This window comes from Anopheles moucheti, chromosome 2 (assembly GCF_943734755.1).
Source record: "Anopheles moucheti chromosome 2, idAnoMoucSN_F20_07, whole genome shotgun sequence".
In the NCBI taxonomy this organism is placed as follows: Eukaryota; Metazoa; Arthropoda; class Insecta; order Diptera; family Culicidae; genus Anopheles; species Anopheles moucheti.
The window spans coordinates 44,961,180-44,984,806 of record NC_069140.1 but is presented as its reverse complement, the minus strand read 5'-3'; the positions used below and the strand labels follow the sequence as shown (position 1 = coordinate 44,984,806).

The window sequence follows — 23,627 nt, the reverse complement described above, 5'->3', positions numbered from 1 at the left end:
CGATTGTTGTCCAAAAAAACCTGAAGGAACAGTGTGGCCCATTATGAGCGAACGCATTACTAATGGCCACTACTTGAAATCAGGCCTGGAGAAAAATGTGTGCAATGGGCAATGGTTGTTGAGTGCGCTGTTGTTTCGTTACAACTGTTAACCGGCCGGCCCAAAATGCCGGTTAAGCCGTGTCAAGTGAAGTGGCAGCAGCTAATCCAAATGGATTACGGTTACGTGCCCTTGTGCGTTGTGCGTTCTGGGTGCGATTCTGATGCGTTTGTGGCGAGGGTTTCGGTTTTTTGTTTTTGCTTCCGAGGCCCGTGCACACACATGGGAAGTGGTTCCAAATTGAAAATCGTGGAGGCGCGGATGGCATGGCGATTGAGTTGAGCATTGTTTTATCATGTGTTGTACACAAAAAGGTCAATTTAACAAAAAAAAAGAGATTATCAAACAAAATTATTATTTCTTAACAACCAGCGTCATCTTCACAAACACCTTCGTTAGTGTAGATTATTACAGCTTCCAGGCGACCCGATTCTTGGAGGATAAATTGAAAATGATCGTCCTATTCATCGACCTGCTTCCGAAGCATTGGTGTACATTAGTTTGCAAAATTAATCATACTGTATCAATATTTATGTGAAGAAGGTTCAAGGAATATCACACTATCGTCAACCATTGCCAGTTAATTATCACTTGTAATCAGAGCCTTATAATTATGTTGAAATATAAAACCATTCAAAGGGGGATCAGAATGAGGTCTATAAAATTCGACCAGCCAATTCCTGTAGTATTGTATGAGTTTGCATACTTTTACTACATGATATTTGCTGTATTTGACTATGGAAGCAATGGATGTTTTTACTACGAAGTTTAAAAACCCACGAGGCGACTAATTCCAACAGGAATATGTGGCGAATTACTCTTAAAAAATTAATTAAGTTAAAATCGCTAAATGTGATAGTGCTAAATGTGATTGATTAAAGATAAAAGAATCATAATTAAACTCTTGCAATTCATTGCATGTATTTGTTTTGGTATGATCGACTAGAATCAATTAAACGATATTTGAATAGATGCAATGGATGTTATACAAGGTGTTTGTGCCAAATATAAGAAAAAGTCATAGCACTACACTGCTTCACACTACTGGGAAATCAGATTTGGTAGTTATTTCTCATCTAACGAAATCAACAGATTCGGCAGTCATTGATGGCTGTATTCCACCTCGTCCATTCGCAGTCAAATACAGCAAAGTTAGTTAACAGGAAAAATACTTCTCACCGTAACGAGATCACACCAGCATTTGTGATGTTGCAGTTATACCCCCGAAGCGATCTTTCTCACCTGAAACGAAAGGAAGCAAAGAAGGGGAAGGCTCGGGTTTAGTATTGCTTTCATTACAGTGAACTTTAATTAGCAGTTTGTGTTTATGGACAATTCCAATCAGAATGCGCAATGCGATCTTCCCTGTCGAAAAAAGCGCTTGTTTCGCGCACATCCTTGCACTATTTGTCGAATCTTTTTCAGTCCTCTACCATTAGGACGACGGGTTTGAGAGTTCGGTTGCACCGTTCGAAGGGTATTAAATCCCTTCGGTGCAATTTCGACTGCATGATTCGCTTTTATGTCATCGTTGCAGTCATGGCCCGGTTTTCTGCATGGCACTGCAGTGTATGCAAAAATGCTTCTTCAAAAGAACCTACGGCCCAAACCATGAAAAGGAAGCATCCACCCGGGGAATCCTGGGAAGGATTCCTGTTTGTCATAATCAAATCCCTTTATCTCTCTCTTTTCTCTCTCTTTCTCTCTCTATCACACGGATGGGCAACGTGCAAAGCAAGGAAAAGAAATAGAAACACGGCACAAGATGGAAGCACATCCATCTCGGTGACATTCACGTTGCTCGTTGCATGCGCGGCACCCGGGAAGATTTAATATGCTGCTGACTGCTCGAAAGGATGTCGGTGCCATCGCTGTGCACCAGAGCTGCAGCTTTGAGTCCTCCTCCTTGTCGGCGAAGTGCGAGCTTTTTTTTTTTAATAAAGTAGAAACAAAAAAAAACGCACACACAGTCACACAGTGGTGATAAATGTACTTCCAAAAGAACACGTTCAACGGAACACGTTCATAATAATTCGAAACAATAAATTAAGGTTTATGGAGTACGCTGGTAACGTACGTTTCATTGGAATGTGGAATATATAAATGTAGGACCAGCAAAGGGCTTTTTTTATAAAAAAAACGATGAGAAACACAGGCATTGTTAAATTAGCAAACACAAAATAAGTATCTACATGACGGTTGTATGTGTGTTTTTTTGTTGTTGTACGAACGCTTGTACAAGACTCGCTGCATTTCGTGCTCGATTAGCATTTTGCTAAATTCAAATACTAAAATTTACATATTAAATTGGGTTGGGTGTGATCTGCACCGAGGATGACTTCTTTTCACTATGCAAAGTGGCTACAGTAAGGCATAAAGATCAACAGTGTTAAAGTGATATTTTGTTAAGATAATTTAGCTTTCCATTACTTTTTCTATTTTAATGTTGTTGTTTTTTCAATAAAGACAAGTTAAATCATTTCATTTATAAAATTGTCCCCTTAGTAAAGGCACTACAAAACCCAAATTGCATGCCTTACGGAGGGAAACCGTGTGGAAAGATTTTCCCATTTTCTCATTACCTTCCGGATATTGCACAAATAAAAAAGGCAAAAGACAGCGACTGGTACTTCTTTACCGCTCTACATGCCCTGTGAACCCACTACCCCTCACTAATGGCCACCCCGGCCAACGAGTGGAGGAAAATTTAACATTTTATGACACATCTTCCGGGGTTTTGGGGGGAGAACCCTTTACACGACCTTACCTATTTGTATTTGTAGAGAAAAGGTTAGAAAAATGAAGGAAAAATAAGCACACACACACACAGAGACATACATGAAAACACGAAACATTTCCGCCGGTTTGCGGTTTATTTGCGCAAATTATTGCGGGACCTAGAGGCCACCGTTGCATGTGAGTATAATTTATGTGTCACTAATTACGAGTCCCAAACCTAGGGCTTCCTCACCCCGAAAAAAGCCCCGAAGCGCTAATGGCAGCGTTCGGGTCACAACAGAGGGACTCCCTTTGCGATCTCCCCGACGCATGGCGCATGGCAGTGGCTGGTGCATAATTGAGCGCGAACAAATAGCGCGGATTGTTCGGTGTTGGGTTTTGTCTAAAGCATTTTTTGGGTGGTTGTTTGTAGTCGAAAAAGTATGATAATGGTAAGACACGTGGAAGAATATTTCTAATCCAATACACACACCAGACCACACCAGACCACATACTTATGCACAGGGATTGGTACAACCCTGGTGGTTGTACCGGAGCACAAGACAAATCAAAATCAAAATCCACTTCGTAGCGTTAGCAGGAAGCTACATCAAAACAGGAGCTACAAGATAAAGGCAGGAGCTACAAGATGGTGCCTTCTGCTACGGCGGGGAAAGATAGCGCGATGTATCTCTCCCGCCATGGAGTTCCAACCCCGATTGGAGCTGATGATAACGACGACCGGAGCTAAAATCTAACCCAACGACAAGGACACTCGCGGAACAGAAAAAGGATGCTCCATAAAAACCAGCAAAACGCAAAAGGTTTTATCAGTCAATCCACTTCCGACTGCTGGTGGTGTCGATGTCCTTAGGGAATTTCGCGGTTGGGTTGGGTTGGCACCGCTCGTAATGATACTCTCGGTTGTGTGTGGTTGTGAAGCGTAGGAATCGTTTAGGGTTTTGAGAGCAACTCCATCGGATGTTCTCATCAAATCGCATCAGTTATCTTGATAAAGCGATTGGTTAGTACATAGTGAAGCATTTTCGTGTGGATAAATTTGCTACTGCATAGTATTGAAGCTACTAGAGATACTAGCTATTGTTTAACTCATGCGCGTGTCTATGTGTCCGACGTCCTCCATCTACTGAGGTGGTTGATAATTGCGAAACAATACGGCGACCCCGGGCAGAATGTTTCCTCCAGCACCAGCACGGTAAAGTTTTCACGCTACACCACTCGTTAATCCGGTCCTACACACAGAGCATCCAGCATCCTTCTTCGGGGACTTTGGGAGCGAAGAATTGAAGGAAATCCTCACCAGCTCACCGCGAACAGCGGAAGCGACTAAAGATATTACTTTTACGTTCAGGGGGAGTATTATATTTTTTTCGTGCTTCCACCGGGGATGCGCGGCCCGATGGGACCGTGCAGTTTGGAGGCCATCATTTTAATGGGATAGGATCAAACTGATGGCGTGATGCACGGGGATTCGTGTAACGTTCGATGCACCACCTCGATGCTGCAGCGCAAACAAAGCATACACGCGGACACAATTCTCCGACACCAAGGGGGAGGGCAAGTGAACCCTGCGAGTGCGGTGAAAGATAACTTAAAGGGTGGATTAAAAAAAAAAACGATGAAGAAACATTGCACCATCATGAACGATGGAAACGATGAAGATGCATTGCATGGTGTTGTTTGGGGGGTCCGAATGAGCGAAAAGTTGGACTTTATCGCGTATAAATAGGATACAAGAAATGTTTCTTTCCGGCTGGACGAACAAAACTTTTGCACTGCTGATCGCGCACATTTATTTACAGGCAGACGAATACGGACCACCGCACCGGACGCCAATGGAGGAACAAAAAAGGTAGGAAAAATAAAACATTTTACTGACAACTTCAACCAAGGTGAAGTGCAAAACGCGCGTTCGGGTCCTATTTTTAGACGATGCCAGATAAGATACCGGACGGAACGGACGGACGGACATGCTGTACGACGACGGTAAAGAACGATTCAATTAAAGTAAATCGTGCGGAAATGGAAAGGACGGCGATTTTATATCGCCGCGTACCGCCGTGATTCTGGGGCGATCTGGGATGGCCCTATGGTCAGGAGCGTCAACCGCTTGGAATCACCGATGGCAGACCACCGAAAGCCAATCACTGTCCGTTGGCAAATTTGTGACACTTTGTGACAGCGTGCCGATTGGAGCGTTTTGCCACTGGCAAGAACTGCTAATGGGAAATGGAATGGAATTTGCTGCGAGAATTGCTCGAATAACGTAAGAATAAGTATCAATTTGGTAGATAAATCGAAATGACAAGTAATGCGGTTGAAATAGAAAAGGGATAATTAAATGTCATTACATTGGAGAACGAAAATTAAAGTAAAGTGGAGTAAATTTCGTATTTACGATGAATTTGTATGATATGCAGAAACGCTGCACAATCAACCGTTGCAATACTGTTGCAATGCGCCTAAAGGTATGCAATTGGCAATACAAAAAAGGACTGCAACAGCAAACAGCTTGTTGTCTTGTAGTTTTGAGGAGATAATGTATTAAGTTTTCATTAACTACGAACAGATTGGAACCTGCTTTAACGTTGCTCTAGGCCAGGGTTCCTCACGTAAGCTCACTTTAATGCCATTCATTTGTCACTTTTCATTACTCCTGTCGCTCAAAATGTGAATGTTTCGTGTCGTTAACATCGCGTCTTTCGGTTGCCTCTACACAGCGTAGGAACATAAATTGAGTTCAGCACCAAAGCAGAGCACACATATCATGTTTCGATAAAATTTTCATTACAAAATAAATACGAATTTTTATTTTCATTTTATCATCATTTGCGATGTGGCTGACACGTTAATTAATGCTAGATTTGTTTTCACCAACCAACCAGAATTCTTGCTCAATCCCAAAACCAAGACGAATCCGTTTCGGTTTCGTGTGGCAAACGATGGCGTGGGTGTGTTTGACGTTAGGTAAAATATGTCATTCGAGGTTTTTTTGGAGTCGTTACTTATGCGCATTGTGAGTTTATTGTTGACTTTACACTTGATATTCAATCGTGCCGTTTTTAAGGGGTCCCGGCCACACTGAACCCCCAAACGCCACCACCAGGCAGTTAATCATCGGCGAAACCAACGTGGATGGGGATGTAATAAAAACAAAAACGGACTACCAGTGCGACGGTAATGCCGCTCGACGAAACGAGCACCACAACAAATTGGGTGTGAGATGTGACGAATTTCCAGACAAACATCGGTAGGGTAGCGATGTTCCCTTCTGTATCGTTATGGATGTTGCTTAAAAGATGCCAAGAACCTCGACCTAAACCACGATCGCGCGGAAGGGAACTAAGCATGGTAAATCTCCACTTCAAATCACGCCACCAATTTGAAGAAGAAAAAACAAAGTAAAAACCGCTTCAAAAAGACACACACACACACACCAAAAGGCAACAGTGAGGCACTGCGGTAGTGAAGAAGACGGACTCCACTCGAAGGTCTCCGGGCGTTTCGAACGGGGCGTCGCGTTTTGGGGATTGCGTCTGGGAGATTTATAAATAAAATCATTGAGAAAACAGGGCAAGATGCAAAACGATAAACCCCGGCGGCTGTGGGTTGTGGTGTGGCGTGTATTTTCGTGCCACTCTACCCGCTTCCCACTGTGAATACACCCGAAGGAGAGGATTCGCTCTTGAAGGTAGGTTGCACGGTTTCGTCTTGCCGCTAAGTACACCACACGCGACGCGACGCTTTTCATGTTGTTGCGGGTGAATTTTCATTAGTGAACCACGGGCAATGGGACTGGTGTGGCGTGCAGTGCTGCAACAATAATTTGATCCAGTTCTAAAACGTTGACTCACACCCGTCCCGCCGTGTGAGAAGGTGGAAAATTGTCGCCCCATGCTTAGTCCCATGGCTGCATGGTGTTTACGTTCGGGGTTATGGGGTTGTTACATTTGCTGACTGTGAAGGCGCGAAAATGGGGTGGGTTTTTCCAACGATTCATCTTCGCAACATGACGATCGAGTGCTGCTATCGGTGGCGTTGCAATGACGTTGCAATAGAGATGTGGAAAACGGTTTTCCCAAAATCGAAACGTTGCCTTTGTGAGTGTGTGCAACAGGACGATGCCATACGGAAGGGTGGGGAGGTTGAGGAAATTAATTTATTTCCAACCCCAACTGTCATGGGTAGTGTTGTGTTGTGAATGACGTGAAAGAAAATTTACCCCGACCGCAGTGATGAAAATATTTTCAATCCCCCCAAAATCAGACGAGCGAAATAATGCGAGCAGCAACATTTCAGGTTTCCCGTGTGGAAAGTGTTTTGGTTTGTTTGGAACGAGATGGTTTTAATTATCGATTCGGTGCGCGATTGATTTTCGCTTCTTCTCTTTAAGTGGGGGATGGAAAAAACGTTTAATTAAAAACGATCCTTCGCTGGGATAACGTAGTGAATGGAAAGTGAAACGTGTCCATAGAGACAGCACTAGTAGGCTTTGATGTTTGGATGGATAGGAAAAATGGATAGGGGACGAAGCGAACCATATCTTGGGTTACTTGGATTGACGGTTTTAAATCGATTAAACCGATCGGTTAGCAGTTTGATCGTTCGATTTTAAATAACTTTATGGGCAGGATTTATTTATCAAGTACCTGCCCCGCCAAGCCATTACATGCGCGTTGGTGAAACATTAAAGAGCTCACGTTGACAACACGTTGGCCGCTCGAAACGATTGTGGTGGTCGTCCAAGTGTGGGATAATGATGCATACATAATTTCGCTTCGTTTCGTGCTTGACTCAACGTTGAAGAGTTGGCCATACGTGCGGATGGTTCTAATATTTTCCCCGAAAAGAGGGGGGGGACAGAGATGAATCCAATTCTCATCCAGCATGCTCGGTCGTTTACGTCGCCAAAGTGGCCAGTCTGGCTGTCGGCCAACATTTGCGTCGCCAGCGTCACCGTGGGAGGGTGGCTGACGGCTGGCTGCCAACAGAATCACGGGGCGAGGTTTGCTGTCTAGGTGAAGATTTCAAGTGTCTCGCCGTGTCTTGTTTTGTCCCGCCGTGCACTGTATGTTGCCTTCGCTGCACGCGAGCTGAGGGAAGTTGGTGTCTGGCGCAAATGATGGGTAGCCAAAATTGAACGACTTAAGCGGAGGGGGGGGGGGGGGGGGGGGGGGGGTAATACTGATAAACTTGTTATTTTGCACGACAATCAGTGTTTTCAGCTATTGCTATGTTTGTGTGGTGAACTATGACAAATTGTGGTTCTGGTGTTCTGTTTTTGACCAATTTTGAACTTTATCAAAAATCTCATGTAACAAAGTCAACTTTATTGATCTAACAACGTTCATGTACAACCATGATTACATCTTGATGTCCAATTATTAACATTTCTTTAGAATAGTTCTATAAGCGAACGTTTCGTCTAAACAATTTTTTGTACCCAGCAATACTTCCCCAACATTTCTCACCAAAAGAAGTAATTCCATTTGGCAGAGGACTCTGCTTCCTTCGACAAGAACGTTCATTGTTTTGTCATTGACATCTGAACTTTGGACGATTTGTTTGAGAGTGTACACTTTTTTAATGTTAAAACCCCGAAATAAGCACCTTTAACGATTTAACTTAACCAAGTTGGCAGTTGGTGAGACAAAGGAAGAGGCCCCCCCCCCCTCCCCCTCCCCCATTAAAAGCAGAAGAGAAGGACAAAGTTTGTCCTTTCACCGTGATCGTATCATTCTTTTGCGACAAAATTGAATTTTGCTCCAAAATGTAAGCTCCATCTTCTGGCTGTCCTTAGCCTGCAGAAAGTTCGACAAAACGTGCACCACCTCTTGGGTGAGCAAGCGAAATGTGAGGACATTCCATTCGATTTGCCGAATGGCAATAAACTTTGTCAAAAAGGATGGAAAAATGCATCGGCAAAGGAAAAGAGCAATGCAAAAAAAAAAAACGGAAGGAAAAGAAAATAAATAAGGACAAAAGTTTGGCCTTTCAACGAAGGTGGATTGGCCCATTGCTGGAAATGGCTGAGGACATGGCCGTACTGCGAAGGATGCCAACATTTCCTTTAACGCAAATACCGGTGCGAATCGATCGAATACCGGGCACGTCGAAAATGATCAGAATGTTAGCGCAGGTTAGGAGACAGGCATCTGCCAGGTGAGGCTTTGCTTTGTGAGTGTTCCAAGCTTTTTTCCAAGGTATCGTTACTAGTTTTACCAGCAATCGATACGTTGTTGCTGGAGAGTTTCCTCCCGTGGGTGGCAAATAGCAGCATCGGAAGCATTATGTAATCACGAAGAAATCGATCCCCGTTTGGGGTGGGGTGTATTTTGTTTACATCAAACTTGTTATCGAAGTTTGTTTTTACGTTCTTTTGTTTCTCGCTCCGATCTCGTAGATCTCAGCCGCGCTCTGCTCGTCATAACTGACGGGCACCACAGTGAGTGTTCGAGTGAAAGCAGCGTATCGCATAATTACTATGTAGGTCAAGGCTACAGGACAGCGGTTAGAGTCTGTGCTAATCTGTGTGGTTATTATCGTCCCGAGTGCTATCGGTGCTAGACGTTCCCCCAAAGTAAAACTTATTTGAATAGAATAGAAGGTCACAAAACTAAGGGCACATCTTGATAGGGCTCATGATAAGATGCTGCTGTCCACAGCTCTTATGTTGTCTCCTTAGAATTCCTATCCTCGGAACAGGATGTTTCCGATGGTTCGTTTACCTTATCTCATAGATCCTGCGACATTTTGTTTTGTTGGTGTTGGTGTGTTTGTGGAGTAGCAGTTGTTGACACTGCTGCGTGAAACTTCCGGTGCGAGATGTTCCGGTGCGCGTTGATGGTGTACACTACTTATCGAACAACAACACTTGCACTGGTGGCCGCACAATAACTAACCGGATGGGGTTGGTTGATGAAGCCTTTTCGAGTGAAATTAATTTAAATAAATATGTCAACCATAGGATAAAAGGGATAAGATTATAAAACTTTTTTGTTGAAAATAAAGAGATATTCACTATAAAACTTATATAATAAACCCGAAACAAATATATTTCACGGATAAAAGAATCACTTATCGATTTGTTGCTTTTTATATTCACAGGATTGTTTTTCATATTGTTATTCTCTCCTGCATTTATTATCTCAGGGAGTTTGATTTTTTTTCCATTTTTTTTATCCATTTTTACTCTAATCAGCAGTCATTTACTATGTATACTTCCGCACCCTTCAACGTTACAGTGCGTAAGAGTAGATACGGCTAAGGAAAAGCTTTCGGTGCTATCTCGCTCTTCCGTCGTTTCGCTTATCACGATAGTGCGCACTCTATCTCTCAGCCTTAGCGAGACACGACAGACGCGCGATAAAAACATCAATGAACGAACCATCGAACGTAGTCTACCCCCCCGGGGGAAAAGGGAACCGGAACACTTTCGCAACCCCATCTTGAAGGGCAGACGGATCGGACTCATGCTCCCGAGCAGCGGAAAAATATGAAGCGAATGGTACAGCACAAGACGCTTAAACCAGCATCGTATGCTGGCCTATCGATTTAAAAGGCAAAAGAGTTTTTATTACTTGCTCAAGGTTTGCAACTGGAAAAAAGCAGCACTCAGCAGCGTACCCGTGTGTCCCTGCTTGTTTGCGCAATCGATCACACACACACACAAACGCACAACCATATACGAGTACACAGACGGAAAAAGGATTCCGACACGCGATTCGGGGGTGAGCACTGGGAAAACACTTGCCACAAAAATATGTAAGCAAAAATAGAGAGTTTTCATTCTTCACGAGGGCACAACACTCGACAATGGCATTGCTTCATGATTAAATGATCCTTTTATTGGCTGCATTTTGCTGCCCATCTTTGTACGCAATGCCCGCCACTGTTTTGTATGCGAAATAATTCCACCAGCAGCTCTGTTTTTCACTGTTTCACATTAAAATAATTGAACGGGCAAAAATTGCTCAAACGATTTCGTGTGCGCATTTTACCGGATCGCTTTCCTCGCACGGACACACGCGCTTTTCCTTGACGCGGTTTTTGTATTATATTCCGCGACCCAAACGCGAGACGCCACACCGCACCACCAGGAACGTGGTGTGTTCGCCCGTTTTTTGGTTCCGGGGTAAAAATGGGGAAAACCGTCACTCGAAAACACACACCCAACTAAACCACCAACAAACCCATAACGCAGAGCAGGTGATATAATTGTTGGCGTTCCGAAACAGTTCGCGTACCGTTGCGTAAAAAGCGTTTTTTTTCTCGCCCGTCCAAAAACGCGAGACGTTGACCAAACGTTGTTTCCGTTCCTTTCCGAGTTCGATAGCTCGGTTCGAGTTCGGTAGGGGCGGTGTGTATGTGTACAACAGAGCGAGGGAAGGGATGGGAGGAAAGCATGAGTACAGGGGGCACGCGAGCCTTTGTGTGTTTGTGTGCCGTTTTTCCGTACAGCACACGTACACTTGGACACAGTCTCATGGAGCTCTGAAGGCGAGTGTCAACACGCGGTTGGGTAGGGAAAAAAGGGATCCTTGCTACCACACGCTCAAAGACGACGCAAGGATGCACGTGTTCGATGAAGGATATTTAATGAAAATATAAAATCAAAACCCAGTTGCTTGAGTTTGGTTGGCCCGACCACCCAGTCCATCGAGTCCTTTCTCCCCTGTAATTGAAGCGCTGGTACGCGTAAGTTCCCTTTATCCTACACGTAGAAGATTTTCCTCCTTCAGACCATGTTCCTTATATGCGTGATGCTGTGTGTTTGTGTGTGTGTGTTGAAGGTAGGCTTTTCAAGATTTGTGGCTATGTGTTTGTACAATGGCACTGTGCTGGTATTTGTGCTATCTGTACGTATATTTCCACACATTTGCGCATGCGGAAAATGCATCACCAGCCCAATCCTTACCGGGAGGGTTGCGGGAAGGGACAGCAACGGGACGGCACATTGAACTGAAGTTGACAGGGATGGAATGTCATAATTTGACAGCGAAACGGGTGAAAAAAGCGACTGCGCGCTTTTCCGTTGGCTGGAGCTTTCCAATACGAGGGTGTTTTTTATCGCTCAAAAAAGGCTTTCCTGTGTGCTGTGGAGCTTTGCGCTTTGGCAAACTAGCCGAGACAACAACCATCGACGAAGGATATCAAAAGGATAAAAGGCATTTTTTTCGTGTTGAATCATGAGCGAAATATTTTTTCATCTTTTTAGAAATGAATATAATAAAGTTTTTATTTTAACAAATTTTTTTTAAATTATCATATTAATTTTTTTCTATTTAAAATTGTTTAACTATTGAAGCATAATTTTATAGACACTTTATAATTTTTTTTACCTCTGTTTTCAACTTGTTGAATTTCGAACAAGGGTAAAAATTAGCTTTTGCGCATTTCCACCTCCAGAATTTCCGCCATGAATGTTCTTGATGAAATATTGAACGAATTTAGGGAAACTCCTCCCCCGAATGGAATTTGTTCACCCTTGTCGTTTACTTTTATGTATGTTTATTTTGTGCTGTGTTTGCTTTTAATCACATCAAATGATTGAACACAGCACGGTATGCGTGCGGGTTTGGGCTTATCGGCAGAGGGAAGTCTAAGCAAGAACAGACGAATAAATTTTCAAGAAATGTCATCTCTAAGCCCCAAAGATTAAAGTAACAGTAAAGTGGTTGTGCTTCAGTAACATATGCCTAAAATGATGAGTAAATAAGAATTTTGTTGCATTAAGCAATGCACCTACCTTATCTTCAGCTTCATCGGCTCGCTCCTCGGCTTCGATTACGCGCTGCTCCAATTCGGAGAGCTGGAAAGAAAAGTGGAATAAATTGTCATCAATTAAAGTACTGGAATATGCAAAGAACGATATATTTTTACCAAGAAATGTTGGTAAAGAAAATTTCACAGCGGCAGGATTTGATTTGGTCGCGTAAAAGTGTGTCACGGATAGCGAGCGATGTTTTTCCCCGGTTAGGGTACACAGTTTGACGGGTAGATGGCGCTAGTGTTTCAATCGTTCTGCGGTGTTTATAGTTGAGAGTTTTAACGAGTATGAAAATATTTATTTTCCTTACTCTTAGACAACGACAAAACAACACATAATTGATTTAGGTATAATTTTAAAACTTTTAATCAACACCCATCATCAATTGTAAGATAATATAATTCCGCTTCGCAATTACCATTATCCCAATTCGCTGCTTTAAAGGCCAGCTTCAAATGTCCAGCTCTGAGCCAATGCTCTTCATTTTCTCCCATTTATCTGTAATTAAGTGATAGGAAAGTTTGTGCAAGCACGACATCCCGAATCACTCGAGAGATTTGTCAATTTACGAACTTCGAAGGCATCGACTTTAGCGCTTGCCACGCTTTCCATAATGAGCAATCTTGATGGCGTTGCCGCTGCTGCTGCTGCTGGACGCCTCTGACCGAGCAGTCCATTGCCCTACACAGCCGAAACGACTTCTCCATCGACCGCCAACAGCGGCCAGTTGTTGATGATGGCAATTAGTGCTAATTAAAATTTCGTTTCGTGAACGAAATGTACCCGTGCGCCAGGGATATTTTTGGCTACACCGCTTCCTATTCAACAATCGCATCAAACGGCTGGCTGGAAGAATGCATCGGAACCGTACCGAATGAAAGGGGCGCAGCCTTCATCGGCCGACAGCAGCCCGCTTTTCGTACGCAAATGAGACGCAAAAGCCACACGGTGCGGCAGTGAGAAAATACAAACTAATGATCATGGTACCGGGACACTTTCGGATTCCCTAATGCCCCAACGCTGGCGAACGGTTTAGTCCGGTGCCTTATACTTGGGATTTTCGTAGGGAAATGGGGGCAACAATTGGTATCCCCGAAAATGGGCGACGACGAAAAAAGCGAAAACAGGAACGATCGTCATTAAAGTGCAGGAAAACGTGTCCGTTTGCGTCGGGAATGATTTAATAAAAGGCGCCTTGTACTGGGAAATGTGGGTTTGCAAAAGAAATGTGTGCAAATTAGTAAGCTTTGCAGGATGAACCGATTGTGGCGTTGTGGAGCATAATTAGAAAAAAACAGCTTTACGGACAGGACGATTAGAGTTGGGATTTTGGCTTCCGAGTGTGAGGAAATCATGGGATTAGGTCGATTGTTAAATGTGAACTTTGGGTTTTTATGTAGAAAATGTTCGCTTGGTTGATAAGAAACACGATTAACTTCACTGTATAGGAGCTTTAATTAATAAAAGTTCAGTAAAATTAGTTCCTCTTCGCAAATTAAATTGAGCTTCAGCTTTAAAGTAACATTAAGGCGAAATTTCTACTGAGCAAAGATTGGTTTTACCGTCTTCCGGTGTTTGTCGTTCGTCAATTTTCCGCTACTTTGAATTTGCGGTCAACAGGTAGCCAGCCATTCGTCCCGAGCTTTCCTACGCCGTTTGCAAAATGCCGGCACAAGCAACGAAACACCCCCAGCAAACTAACCGCTTCCGGGCATTGTACAGCCGGGCAGCTGCTGCCATAAGCATTGGACGTTGGGAAATGTAATTATTTGGAGCTCACTTTTCCCCGCACCGGCCAGTGGGCGCAAAGCGTTTCGCTCTCGTTAAAATGTTTCCACTTTTTGCACCTTTCAGCAAACACACTTTTCCCACTGTAAACGCAAACAACTTGAAAGCGTGTTGGGAGCGAACAACGGCAGCATATCTTGCCCGTGCCCATATCCGTTATTAAGCCTGCTTAAGTGAAAGAATTTTCGGTTTATCGAACGAGAAAATCGATCGTTTCGCTACGGGGTAGTGGAACACGGCAGGCACACGGCACGGCAGGGGCGCCGCATAGTAAAAATGTGAAGGGACGCGGTCCTCAAAAAAAGAAGGGAACGTGTTGAGAAAAATCAGAACGCGCACGATGAGAGTGGAAAAACTTCGTACCCGTAACCAAGGTCTAATTCAATCAACCGATAATTTAATGATCGTTCGTTTAAAAAAAGGGGAGAAGCAATGGGCAAAGAAAGAGAAAAAAAACATCCTTCCTTAGTTGTACGGGCAGTTTTGCCACATGGGAAGAAGATGGAGCTGACGTTTAGTAACAGAAAGAGCAGTAACTTTCAGCACAGAATTGAGCTGATGTGATGTAATAGCGCAAAAAATGGCCTTAATTGTGAAGAGATGACTGATGGGTATCTATGGGCGATGTATTGAGGTATTTGAGGTTTTAAACTTTGATCGTTTCGTTACAACTCGTTCGTACAAATCATACCGAAAATTACATTCAATTTATAATGTTAACCTACAACTATTGCACATAAAGTAACGCAGTTTACACTAGGTGTTTGAATATTTTTCAATAGCTTTACTGGTGGATTGCATAACCATTTCCACCAGTAACAACTTGATTTACTAACCTATTTTCACTGATTTTAATTTACTTTAATATACTCAGGATCAGTATAGCAGGAAGAGTCCTTGTTTAATCAACGAACGAAATTATGAGTCTGAAGGACCCAGTGTGTAGCGAATAGGAGTTGCCAAATATATCCAAATAGCCCTTTAATCCCTCCCCTTAATTTCCTCTCTCATAGGGCACTGCGGGAATGGCACTTATAACAAGGAAAATGGAAAAACTGGCAGTAGTGCTTAGAAGATCTCGAAACAAATATAAAGAGTTCGATCGATATCGATCGAGGTTACGATGTTTCCCTGCAGAGGGCGCTAACAGCGACTCGACGAATTCGATGGAGCTCGACACAGCGTTGGAGCGATAACTGGAGTGGCTGGATTGATGACCGAGGATCGATCGAGGATGTTCAAACAGCGGGATTTTATCCTCTCGGAGAACAAAGTGACAAATGAACCTGTGGTGTTTTGAAGGCACTTAGAAATTAAAATTGGAAAAGAGTCAGTACCGAGCAGTGACTGGCAAATAGGTAACTTCTACTAAACGATCCGTTTAGTTTTGTCGGGTTAGATGGACCTGGAATCACGTTCTAAAATTAAACCAACTAATTGTAAGTTCTTTAAGATGCTAGCAGCGTTAATGAATGACTTTCACACACATACAAATGGCGGAAAATCAGGGGATGGAAATTATCCTGATGGAGTACGATAAATCCCAGAAAATAAGCGTGTTTGGTACTTTCCGAATCGATTTTGGCATGAATAAACTTCACCAAAGCCGGAACAATTCCAAAACCATCAGAGTGGCGGAACGCAACTCTCCCACGCGCAATGCTACCACATCCCCTTTCGGGGGCAAACCACTTTCGACAACGACTCAAAACTCCACTCAGTTACGAATTCGGCGCGGAGTTTTGTTCCACCGCTTGTTCTTTTATTCGTCCGGGCGCTTATTTTCCATTTCGTTAACAAGCCTCACGGCGTTAGAAGGCACGAGGGGGTGGTAAGCTGCCAACACAGCTCGGTTATGAGTGAAGCAAAACAATGTTTAAATGAATGCCCTACAGAAAGAGTCCCAACCCAAAACACGGGGCAGGCATTACGTGGGTGTGTGTGTGTTGGCATATCATTAAGGCAAGCATTCCGTGGGCGGTACGATTTGTGCCAGAACGCGCTTTTGCTGGAAGCTGGTTTCCAAACACGATAAAAGAACACCGACGGGGCGACGGTAGCCCGTTGGTGAAAATCTATTTTGATAAATGTTTTCCCTTCCGTTTAAGGTTGGGCGCACCGAAAAATGGCACGCGGAAGAAGACGGCTTTGAAAAATCTTCCCGATGGAACGTACGTAAAGCCCATTTTTCCTATTTATTTTTGCTGCTTGTTGCAAAGGAACACGGAGCGACGGATCATACCCCACCGGTGGTCGGTGCGTGAGATGGAAAACGGTGCGAACGTAGGCTGTAGGTAATGGTAATACACAACACAGGGGAGAACCATTTTCAAGCACTTCGGTTTCGCACACCTATGAGGCGCGGCTCACAAGCTGACAAGATGATGGATGAACGACACTGACGCAAGACAAAGCCCACCCGATGATGGTTGTTGTTGCGCGACGAAACGAGAACAGAGCTTGGCGATAAGGCGTTGAAGGTGGTGGTTACTTTGGAGTGTCTTTTGTGTTGTTGTGTTGTGTGGCTGTGTCCTTTTTCCCCTTTCTGAGCGAGGAAAACCCAGCAGAGAACTGAATCCAATTTTCGTTAAGTAAACACGGGAGCAGTTAATAACGCGAGAGCAAACAACGCAAATGGGTTGAAGTTATCCCGTTCAATAGTATTTCAGATGTATATTTTTAAACACAGTATGAGATACTTGATGTGTAGGAAGGAATCGATGGATTAACAAACACTAATAGAATTGGAAAATAAGAATAAAAACAAAAACATGCGACAATTCCAAAGTAAAGACAGGTACGAGTAGAAAGGATACATACTCAATTTTAAAAAAAGAAATTATCTAATATATAGAAAATTATTATAGAAACATATGAAATCATATCTATTATTATGTGCATTATAGGCAAACTAAATCAACAGTAAATTATGAGTAAAGTGTGGCTCTTAAGTTAAACAATTGTATTGAAAAGTATTAGGAAAAAACCCCTCTACTGTAATACATTTCGATGCTCCTCTCTACACCCCATCCAAAGCAACGTGCAATAAAAATGCTTCCGTTCTAATTAAGTTATTCACTCGTTCGTCTGAAAACTTCAACAAGTGGTCGGAAAATTATCATCATCCGACGAACAAAAAACAAAACAAACTTTCTATCCTACCTCGGAAAGCTATTCATCGCTCAGCATCGCATTCTGGTTCTGGCTGTTGGCAACGTGAGCGAAACGTACGAACGAGAGTGTACGAGACAGCCTACCCTCGTTAGCCCCTACCTATGCTGTATTCTGACGAAGATATCATACAACCATAGCAACCATTGCCTGGGGGATATTTTTCTACCTTTTTTTTTTTGAACCCGTAAACGACGCACTCTATCCTTCGAAAGGTAGCAGCAGAGGTGAAAGACGATTTTTATTCTGCAGAGTAGGAAAATTCTTCCCCGTTGCAGTATTTTCTCACTGTTTGCTTCCCCCCTTTTCCCGTTCATTCTCCCCATTTACAGCGCCGAAATCAAACAAGAACAAGCTACAATTTGATAAATTTAATTCACTTGGTGTCTGTTTGCGATCACACAGCAACCGAACACGCACACAGCAACGGAAACGGACCATCACACGCTTTCCCGTTGTTTTTTTTTTCTTTTCGTTCTTAATTTTTTGTACCCGGGATGGCAAATTTTGTTAGGTGGCCCGGTGGACAACGGGGTGTGGAAAATTCAAGTGCTGCCGCTTAGGAGGGGGCGGCGTGACGACCTTTTGTTGTTGTTGTTGTTGTGGTAAGCTGCTGTGCCTAGCGTGGGTTTGGTTTTGGTTCACCCATCGCCAACGATACTCAACACGGGATGAGCACAATCAGCCTAACGAGGGGCAGGCGAATCTATTGCCATTCGAATCCGCACCGTACCCTGTATGAGGTGAAGCACCGGGCGTCTCCATCCCGTGTTGGAAATATTTCCCTTTTGTCGTACTATACGTGTGAATCCACTGCACGTCGCTGATGGTGAGAAATCACTGAAGACGCTGTTGTTAAGCATGATCAGGTAGGCAGAGAGTAAAAGGAATGTAAGACCATGCTGTGGAAGGCTCCGCAAGGGGAACACACTCAAAGGACGAAGGACCGTTCTTTGTGTGTTACGCTTTTGTTGTGGGAAAGAGGCGTAAAAAATCGGCCTATTATTCGGCTATTGATTGTCGGTTCAGGTTCAAACACTCGGCGCGGTACTCGACGAAACCTGGTGGATTGATTTTCGGCAGATTTTACTTTCCCGGGGGTTTACGGTGTGCAACGTGCCGCGCCTATTAGGGGAGGGCGACGGTGGAAGTGAAATCGAATTTTATCTACCATCAAATTTTATTGTACCCGCCCGACAGACACTGTGGTTTGTGTGGACGTGCAAAGAACCGTGACTAAACGGGCACGAAGCACCGAGCACCAGAGCAGACAAACAAATTTCGCGTCCGAAGCGAAAATGTGGCGAAAATGTTGATGCGTTGAGCAATTTGGGTGGCTTTTGTCAAACGACGGCGCAGCACTTGTTGATGTTGATTGGCGAGAGCAGTTCGGTGCGATGATTTTTCTTTTGGGAGGGGGTGTTCAATTAAAATTTGTGAGAAAAATAAGATGGAAATTCGGTACGTACAATGGGGAAAGCTCGATCGAAGAATAACAAATTGCATATTCTTCGCTAAATTGTAAGTTGTATAAGTACCGAAGTGATTATACGGCGAAGATCTGTCATAGTTACTGTTTTGTACCGTGACTGTGCACGTAAAATAAATGGTAGACTTAAATGTCTTTGGCCCTACGTTGTGTATATTTTTCAGTTTATCAATTTACAAAATGCTTAGATATTTGGAGCGAACCGAATAAGACACGTGCTCATATCCAACTCAAAAAAAAACTCTTCTTCTTTTTTTTACTCTCCTTCTTTCTCTCCAATCTGACATCTTCTCCTCGCCAGGTTGGACATTTGACATTTGACGTTTCGGTGTTAAACAGTTACAATACAAAATGGCATGGAATGGAATTTCGAGGCATGTAACGTAATTTTCGTTTCGCATGCACTTCAAACGCCTGCACAATGCGCAACAATTGTAAGGAATTTGCTTACCGCACGCATACCTGGGTGTTCCATTTCGGATAGTTCCCGCTCAACAAAGGCCGCTGCACCAATGGCATAGAATTTCCATTAGATTACCCTTTTCTTAGAAATTGGCCGTACGGCAACCGGTGACCGATGTGACCCAATTTGCCAAAACCCTACATTCCAATAAGGATTGCAGACCTACACCAACCATGACGATGCGCTTTCGGCAACACAATTACGGCACCCCACTCTGCGCCAAGTAATCCCATCGTTCCCACCACGGTTCGGTGTTACGATGCATGTAACGCCTCATGTAACGCCATTTATTCACGCCACCGAACGCGCGCTCGCTCCATTGTTGGACATGTTGACATTGGAAAAGACACGGAAAATCCCACCATGCATGCATGTGGCTTATCATGGGCCACTCGGTGCACCAAGCATGAAGAAGGTTCTTTCGCTTGCCTTAAAGGCGCTGGTGCGGTGGGGGTGAATGTATCGCGAATCTTTAGTAGCGCGTGCTGATATGGTACGGGGAAATTGCTCTACAAGACAAACATGGCCCCTGCACACACACACGTATAGAGGGCCAAATGCAAGCGTGATTGGTATGCTTTTGTGTGCATTTTGTCATGCTTGAAGGGATGTAACATTGTACGATGTAAACGCGAACAAGGATTCAAGGGGGGTCCAAAAAAAACAACCCAGGAACTCCGTCTTTGTTCGCGGGTTCTTACAAGCGCACCGAAATGAGGTTACGAGCTGGTTACCAACTTTCCAAGAAGACAAATTTCTTTACGCTTTATTTCCCATTTTGAAATCGTGTGCTTGTCGCTCGAATTGAAACACTATGAATGTATGCATTCTTCTCTTTGCTTTGCGGTTGTATTTTAATGTGCATTTTGTATGGCAACATTATATTCATCACAATGTGTGTGGTTTTCACAATTTTATTAGCTCTTTTTTTGGGAATTTTGTAAATAATAGTCTAAACTACCTAGAGACGTAAAAGCGAAGAAGTACTTCGGAAATCATTTTCCATTTTCAAAAACGGAATCCGAACTTTCTCCATAACAACTGTTTTCTGTGCGGTTAACACCGATGACGATTGTTAAAACAATAAAATAATTCCAGACTGTTCCCATTGTGACAACTGTTTCCTTTTGTCGTCGGTAAATGGATAAGATCCCATGCGTGCACTCCGAGACTCATTTCCCAGGATGCGCTACTCCGGAACGATACGGTGCAAAAAAAAAGCCCCAGAAGGGAGAGAACTCATGCATATTTTATCCAATAAAAACAAAGCGCTACTCATCCGTCTTGCCCGGCAGGTGAAACAGGATGGGCGGCGGGGTTTGGGTTTCAAGAAGGATCAAGAAACAGCACCGGTTTGGATGAGTTGGTCGGAAATGAATGTTGACGTGGGTGGGGGTCGGTACTGCACCGTGCCACCGAGCGAGCGACACAGACATATTTTCCATTATCTATTGCTGGGCAAAAGTTTTCGTCGTCCGTGCGTGCACGATTTATGATGGTAAAAGATGGTGGCTAAAGGAAGCAGAAAATGGTGGGACGCGCAGGGTTTGCTGTCCTTGTGGCACCGTTGACTCGCTGTTGGCTGTTAAGCTTGTAGGTCTGCGCTTTAAGATTTGCATATTGTTAAGTTTGTTGCATTCGTGCAGTGGTTCAATCTAGCAACCGTTGCATGAACGCCATTTACGTGTGTTGGTTTTTAGGTATAATATTTGTGACTTCCGTCTATTTTGTAACAGTTAACATATGTTTTAACAGTGTAGTAATGTATTTTTTTAACAATTTTATTATAATTTACGGTTTAGAAAAGTCTTTTTGATGAATTCCATCAAGTGACTTTTTTTCTTGGACTCCACTTACCCTCCGATCACTCAGCACAGATCAACGCACAGTGTTACCTACCACGGTCCTTTTGTTATACAACCACCCATAAGTAATGGGAGCTCAACAAACAAAAGGGTGTTTTAGATGTTGAAAGTAACGTTAAAAATTGCCTTAAACCTACGTGTGTGATAATTAATCAACACGACAAGAAAATTAATTGAAACGCAAACACAAGAAAGGTAGCAAAGGCAAATAAAACCCTGCTATCATTCAACATGCTGTTGGTGGACGTCATTTATTACTCTCTGCTTTTCGGAAACTTTTTGTTGTGCGCGATTAGACAACAAGGGCGTACAATCATTAAAAAAAACACATGTCTTTTCGACCGTTGGATGGTGGGTTTCCGTCCCGAAAGGATCCACCTACTTGTGGGACACAAAGTAACGTCACATACCTTTGATCCCGCGTGTGCTATTTTTTGAAGCACAAAGTCAGCAAAGATCCGAACGAAGCGGTAATAAAGAAACGAAGCTCCTACTTCTCCGTGGGTAAAAACAAAAAACCCAACACACGATTACATCACGCTGTGAAGAAATATGATCGCACACATGGGTCACATGGTGGGCGACCCTTATTGCCCCATCTGCACCATGTCCCTTGGTGCTGTAAGAAAAAAAACGTGAACAACGCAACACGTGCCCCTGCACGGTTTACGTTCGGTGATGTGCAATGCCTTGAAAAATTGTTTTAGATTCGATGGTCATTCTGTGAACCGGGGCAGCGGCAGGACACACCGGTGTGGAAAGGAAGCGAAACGAAGCACGCAACTCCCGGGAGGATGTGGCCGGGCAAGTGCAACAATCACGAAGATGTAATTCATTTATTACCCGCGTCCCCAGCTGGCGCGATGCAATTGAAACGGTCCCGTGACTCGAGAAAACTGCTCTCACTGTGTGTGTGTGTGTTTCTTGTTTCCAACTGGACACAGTTCCGTAACTATGAACACGCAAACAACCATGTGCTGAACCATGTGCCGGACACGACGAAAGGGCTTGTCTTTCGAAGTTGTTTTTCATCTCATTTTTCAATAGCATTGAAAGGTTGCCCTTCCCGCATGTAGCCCGGAAGCCATGGCGAAAGTCGCTTGAGAACAGCTAGGATGTCTGGGTTTTTTTTGGTTTTGCTCAATTCCTGTTTCCTGCTTTTTCAATTTCTCTCGCCGTTTCGGTTGCTCCTCGGATGCGAATCCATTTTTCACGAAACGGAATCTTTTACATCAATTTCCAGCCAGGTTCCAAAGGGAGCGGAGGAACAAAAAACAAGTGGTAGGTTCAAAAAGTTTCGCTCAACGTTGCCATTCCCGGGGTCTTGTTTCTTGGAATTGGAAGAAAAAGTTTTCCATTTGAACTGTTGCGTAAAATTCCAATTCATCGTGGTAAAGCTATTTTTTTTTTGTTCTCGTTGCTTCTACACAGTGCAACTGGGACCGATCGGTCTGAGAAAATAGGCCGCACTGTAGTAAGGGGAAAAATGGTTGCGAGTAGGCAACAAAGATCGTACCTTGAGATGAATGAAAGGGGTTTCCCTTGAAATACCTGCAAACAGATCGCATCGGTGTACTTTGTATTCACCCTTCCCCCCACTGGTCCCGGTTGGCCCCAGCCTCATACTTGCTTGACTTGTTTATCCCGGAAGCGATCAATCGATTTTTGAACTCACAACGAACGAACACGGCTCGAAGATTCGGAACGGTGGCGCGCTGGAAAGATTAATCGCAATCACTAACGACACTAATGATGGACCGTAACGTGATGAATTTCGTACGTACTTGAGGGGGGTTTGTAGTGTACAAAGACGGAAGACTAACTCCGCACGCTTACGGGCGATTGAGTGATGCGCAGGGGGGGCCAAGTTTTATTCTTCACGTACGATATGTGTGGATCGGGTTCGGTGGTTGGTGGTGTTTTATCACCGGCAAGCGATTGAATGCAATCGCATCAAAGCGAACCCGAGCAATTCCCGATCGGACGGTTAATGGTGGCTATTTTCTAAAGCTACTACCATTCTGGTGAAGAATGAAGCGAATTTGTCTAACGGTGTTGTGACGTTTGTTGGAGGGGTTTAGTGGGTTACGAGTATGTTCATTTTCATTTTCTACCCAGCAGTATACTTGAACACCAGCATGAGTGGCAGGTATGAAGCCGTTTTGAAAGAAGTTTAATATTTAATTTGCTCGCTGAAAATGATTAAGAAGTTTAGCTAAATAAAAAAAAACCTGGTAAATATGA

General features: G+C 43.7%; 1 protein-coding gene across 1 annotated transcript in view; it reads right to left on the bottom strand.

Moving 5' to 3' along the window:
- The window catches only part of LOC128309882 (uncharacterized protein CG43867), a 103,953-nt gene that overhangs the window by 22,838 nt on the left and 57,488 nt on the right, over positions 1-23,627 (bottom strand). Inside the window, exon 2 of the mRNA XM_053046377.1 lies at positions 12,587-12,649. Within this exon, the coding sequence (XP_052902337.1) occupies positions 12,587-12,649 (63 nt within the window). The remainder of the gene's footprint in view (positions 1-12,586; positions 12,650-23,627) is intronic.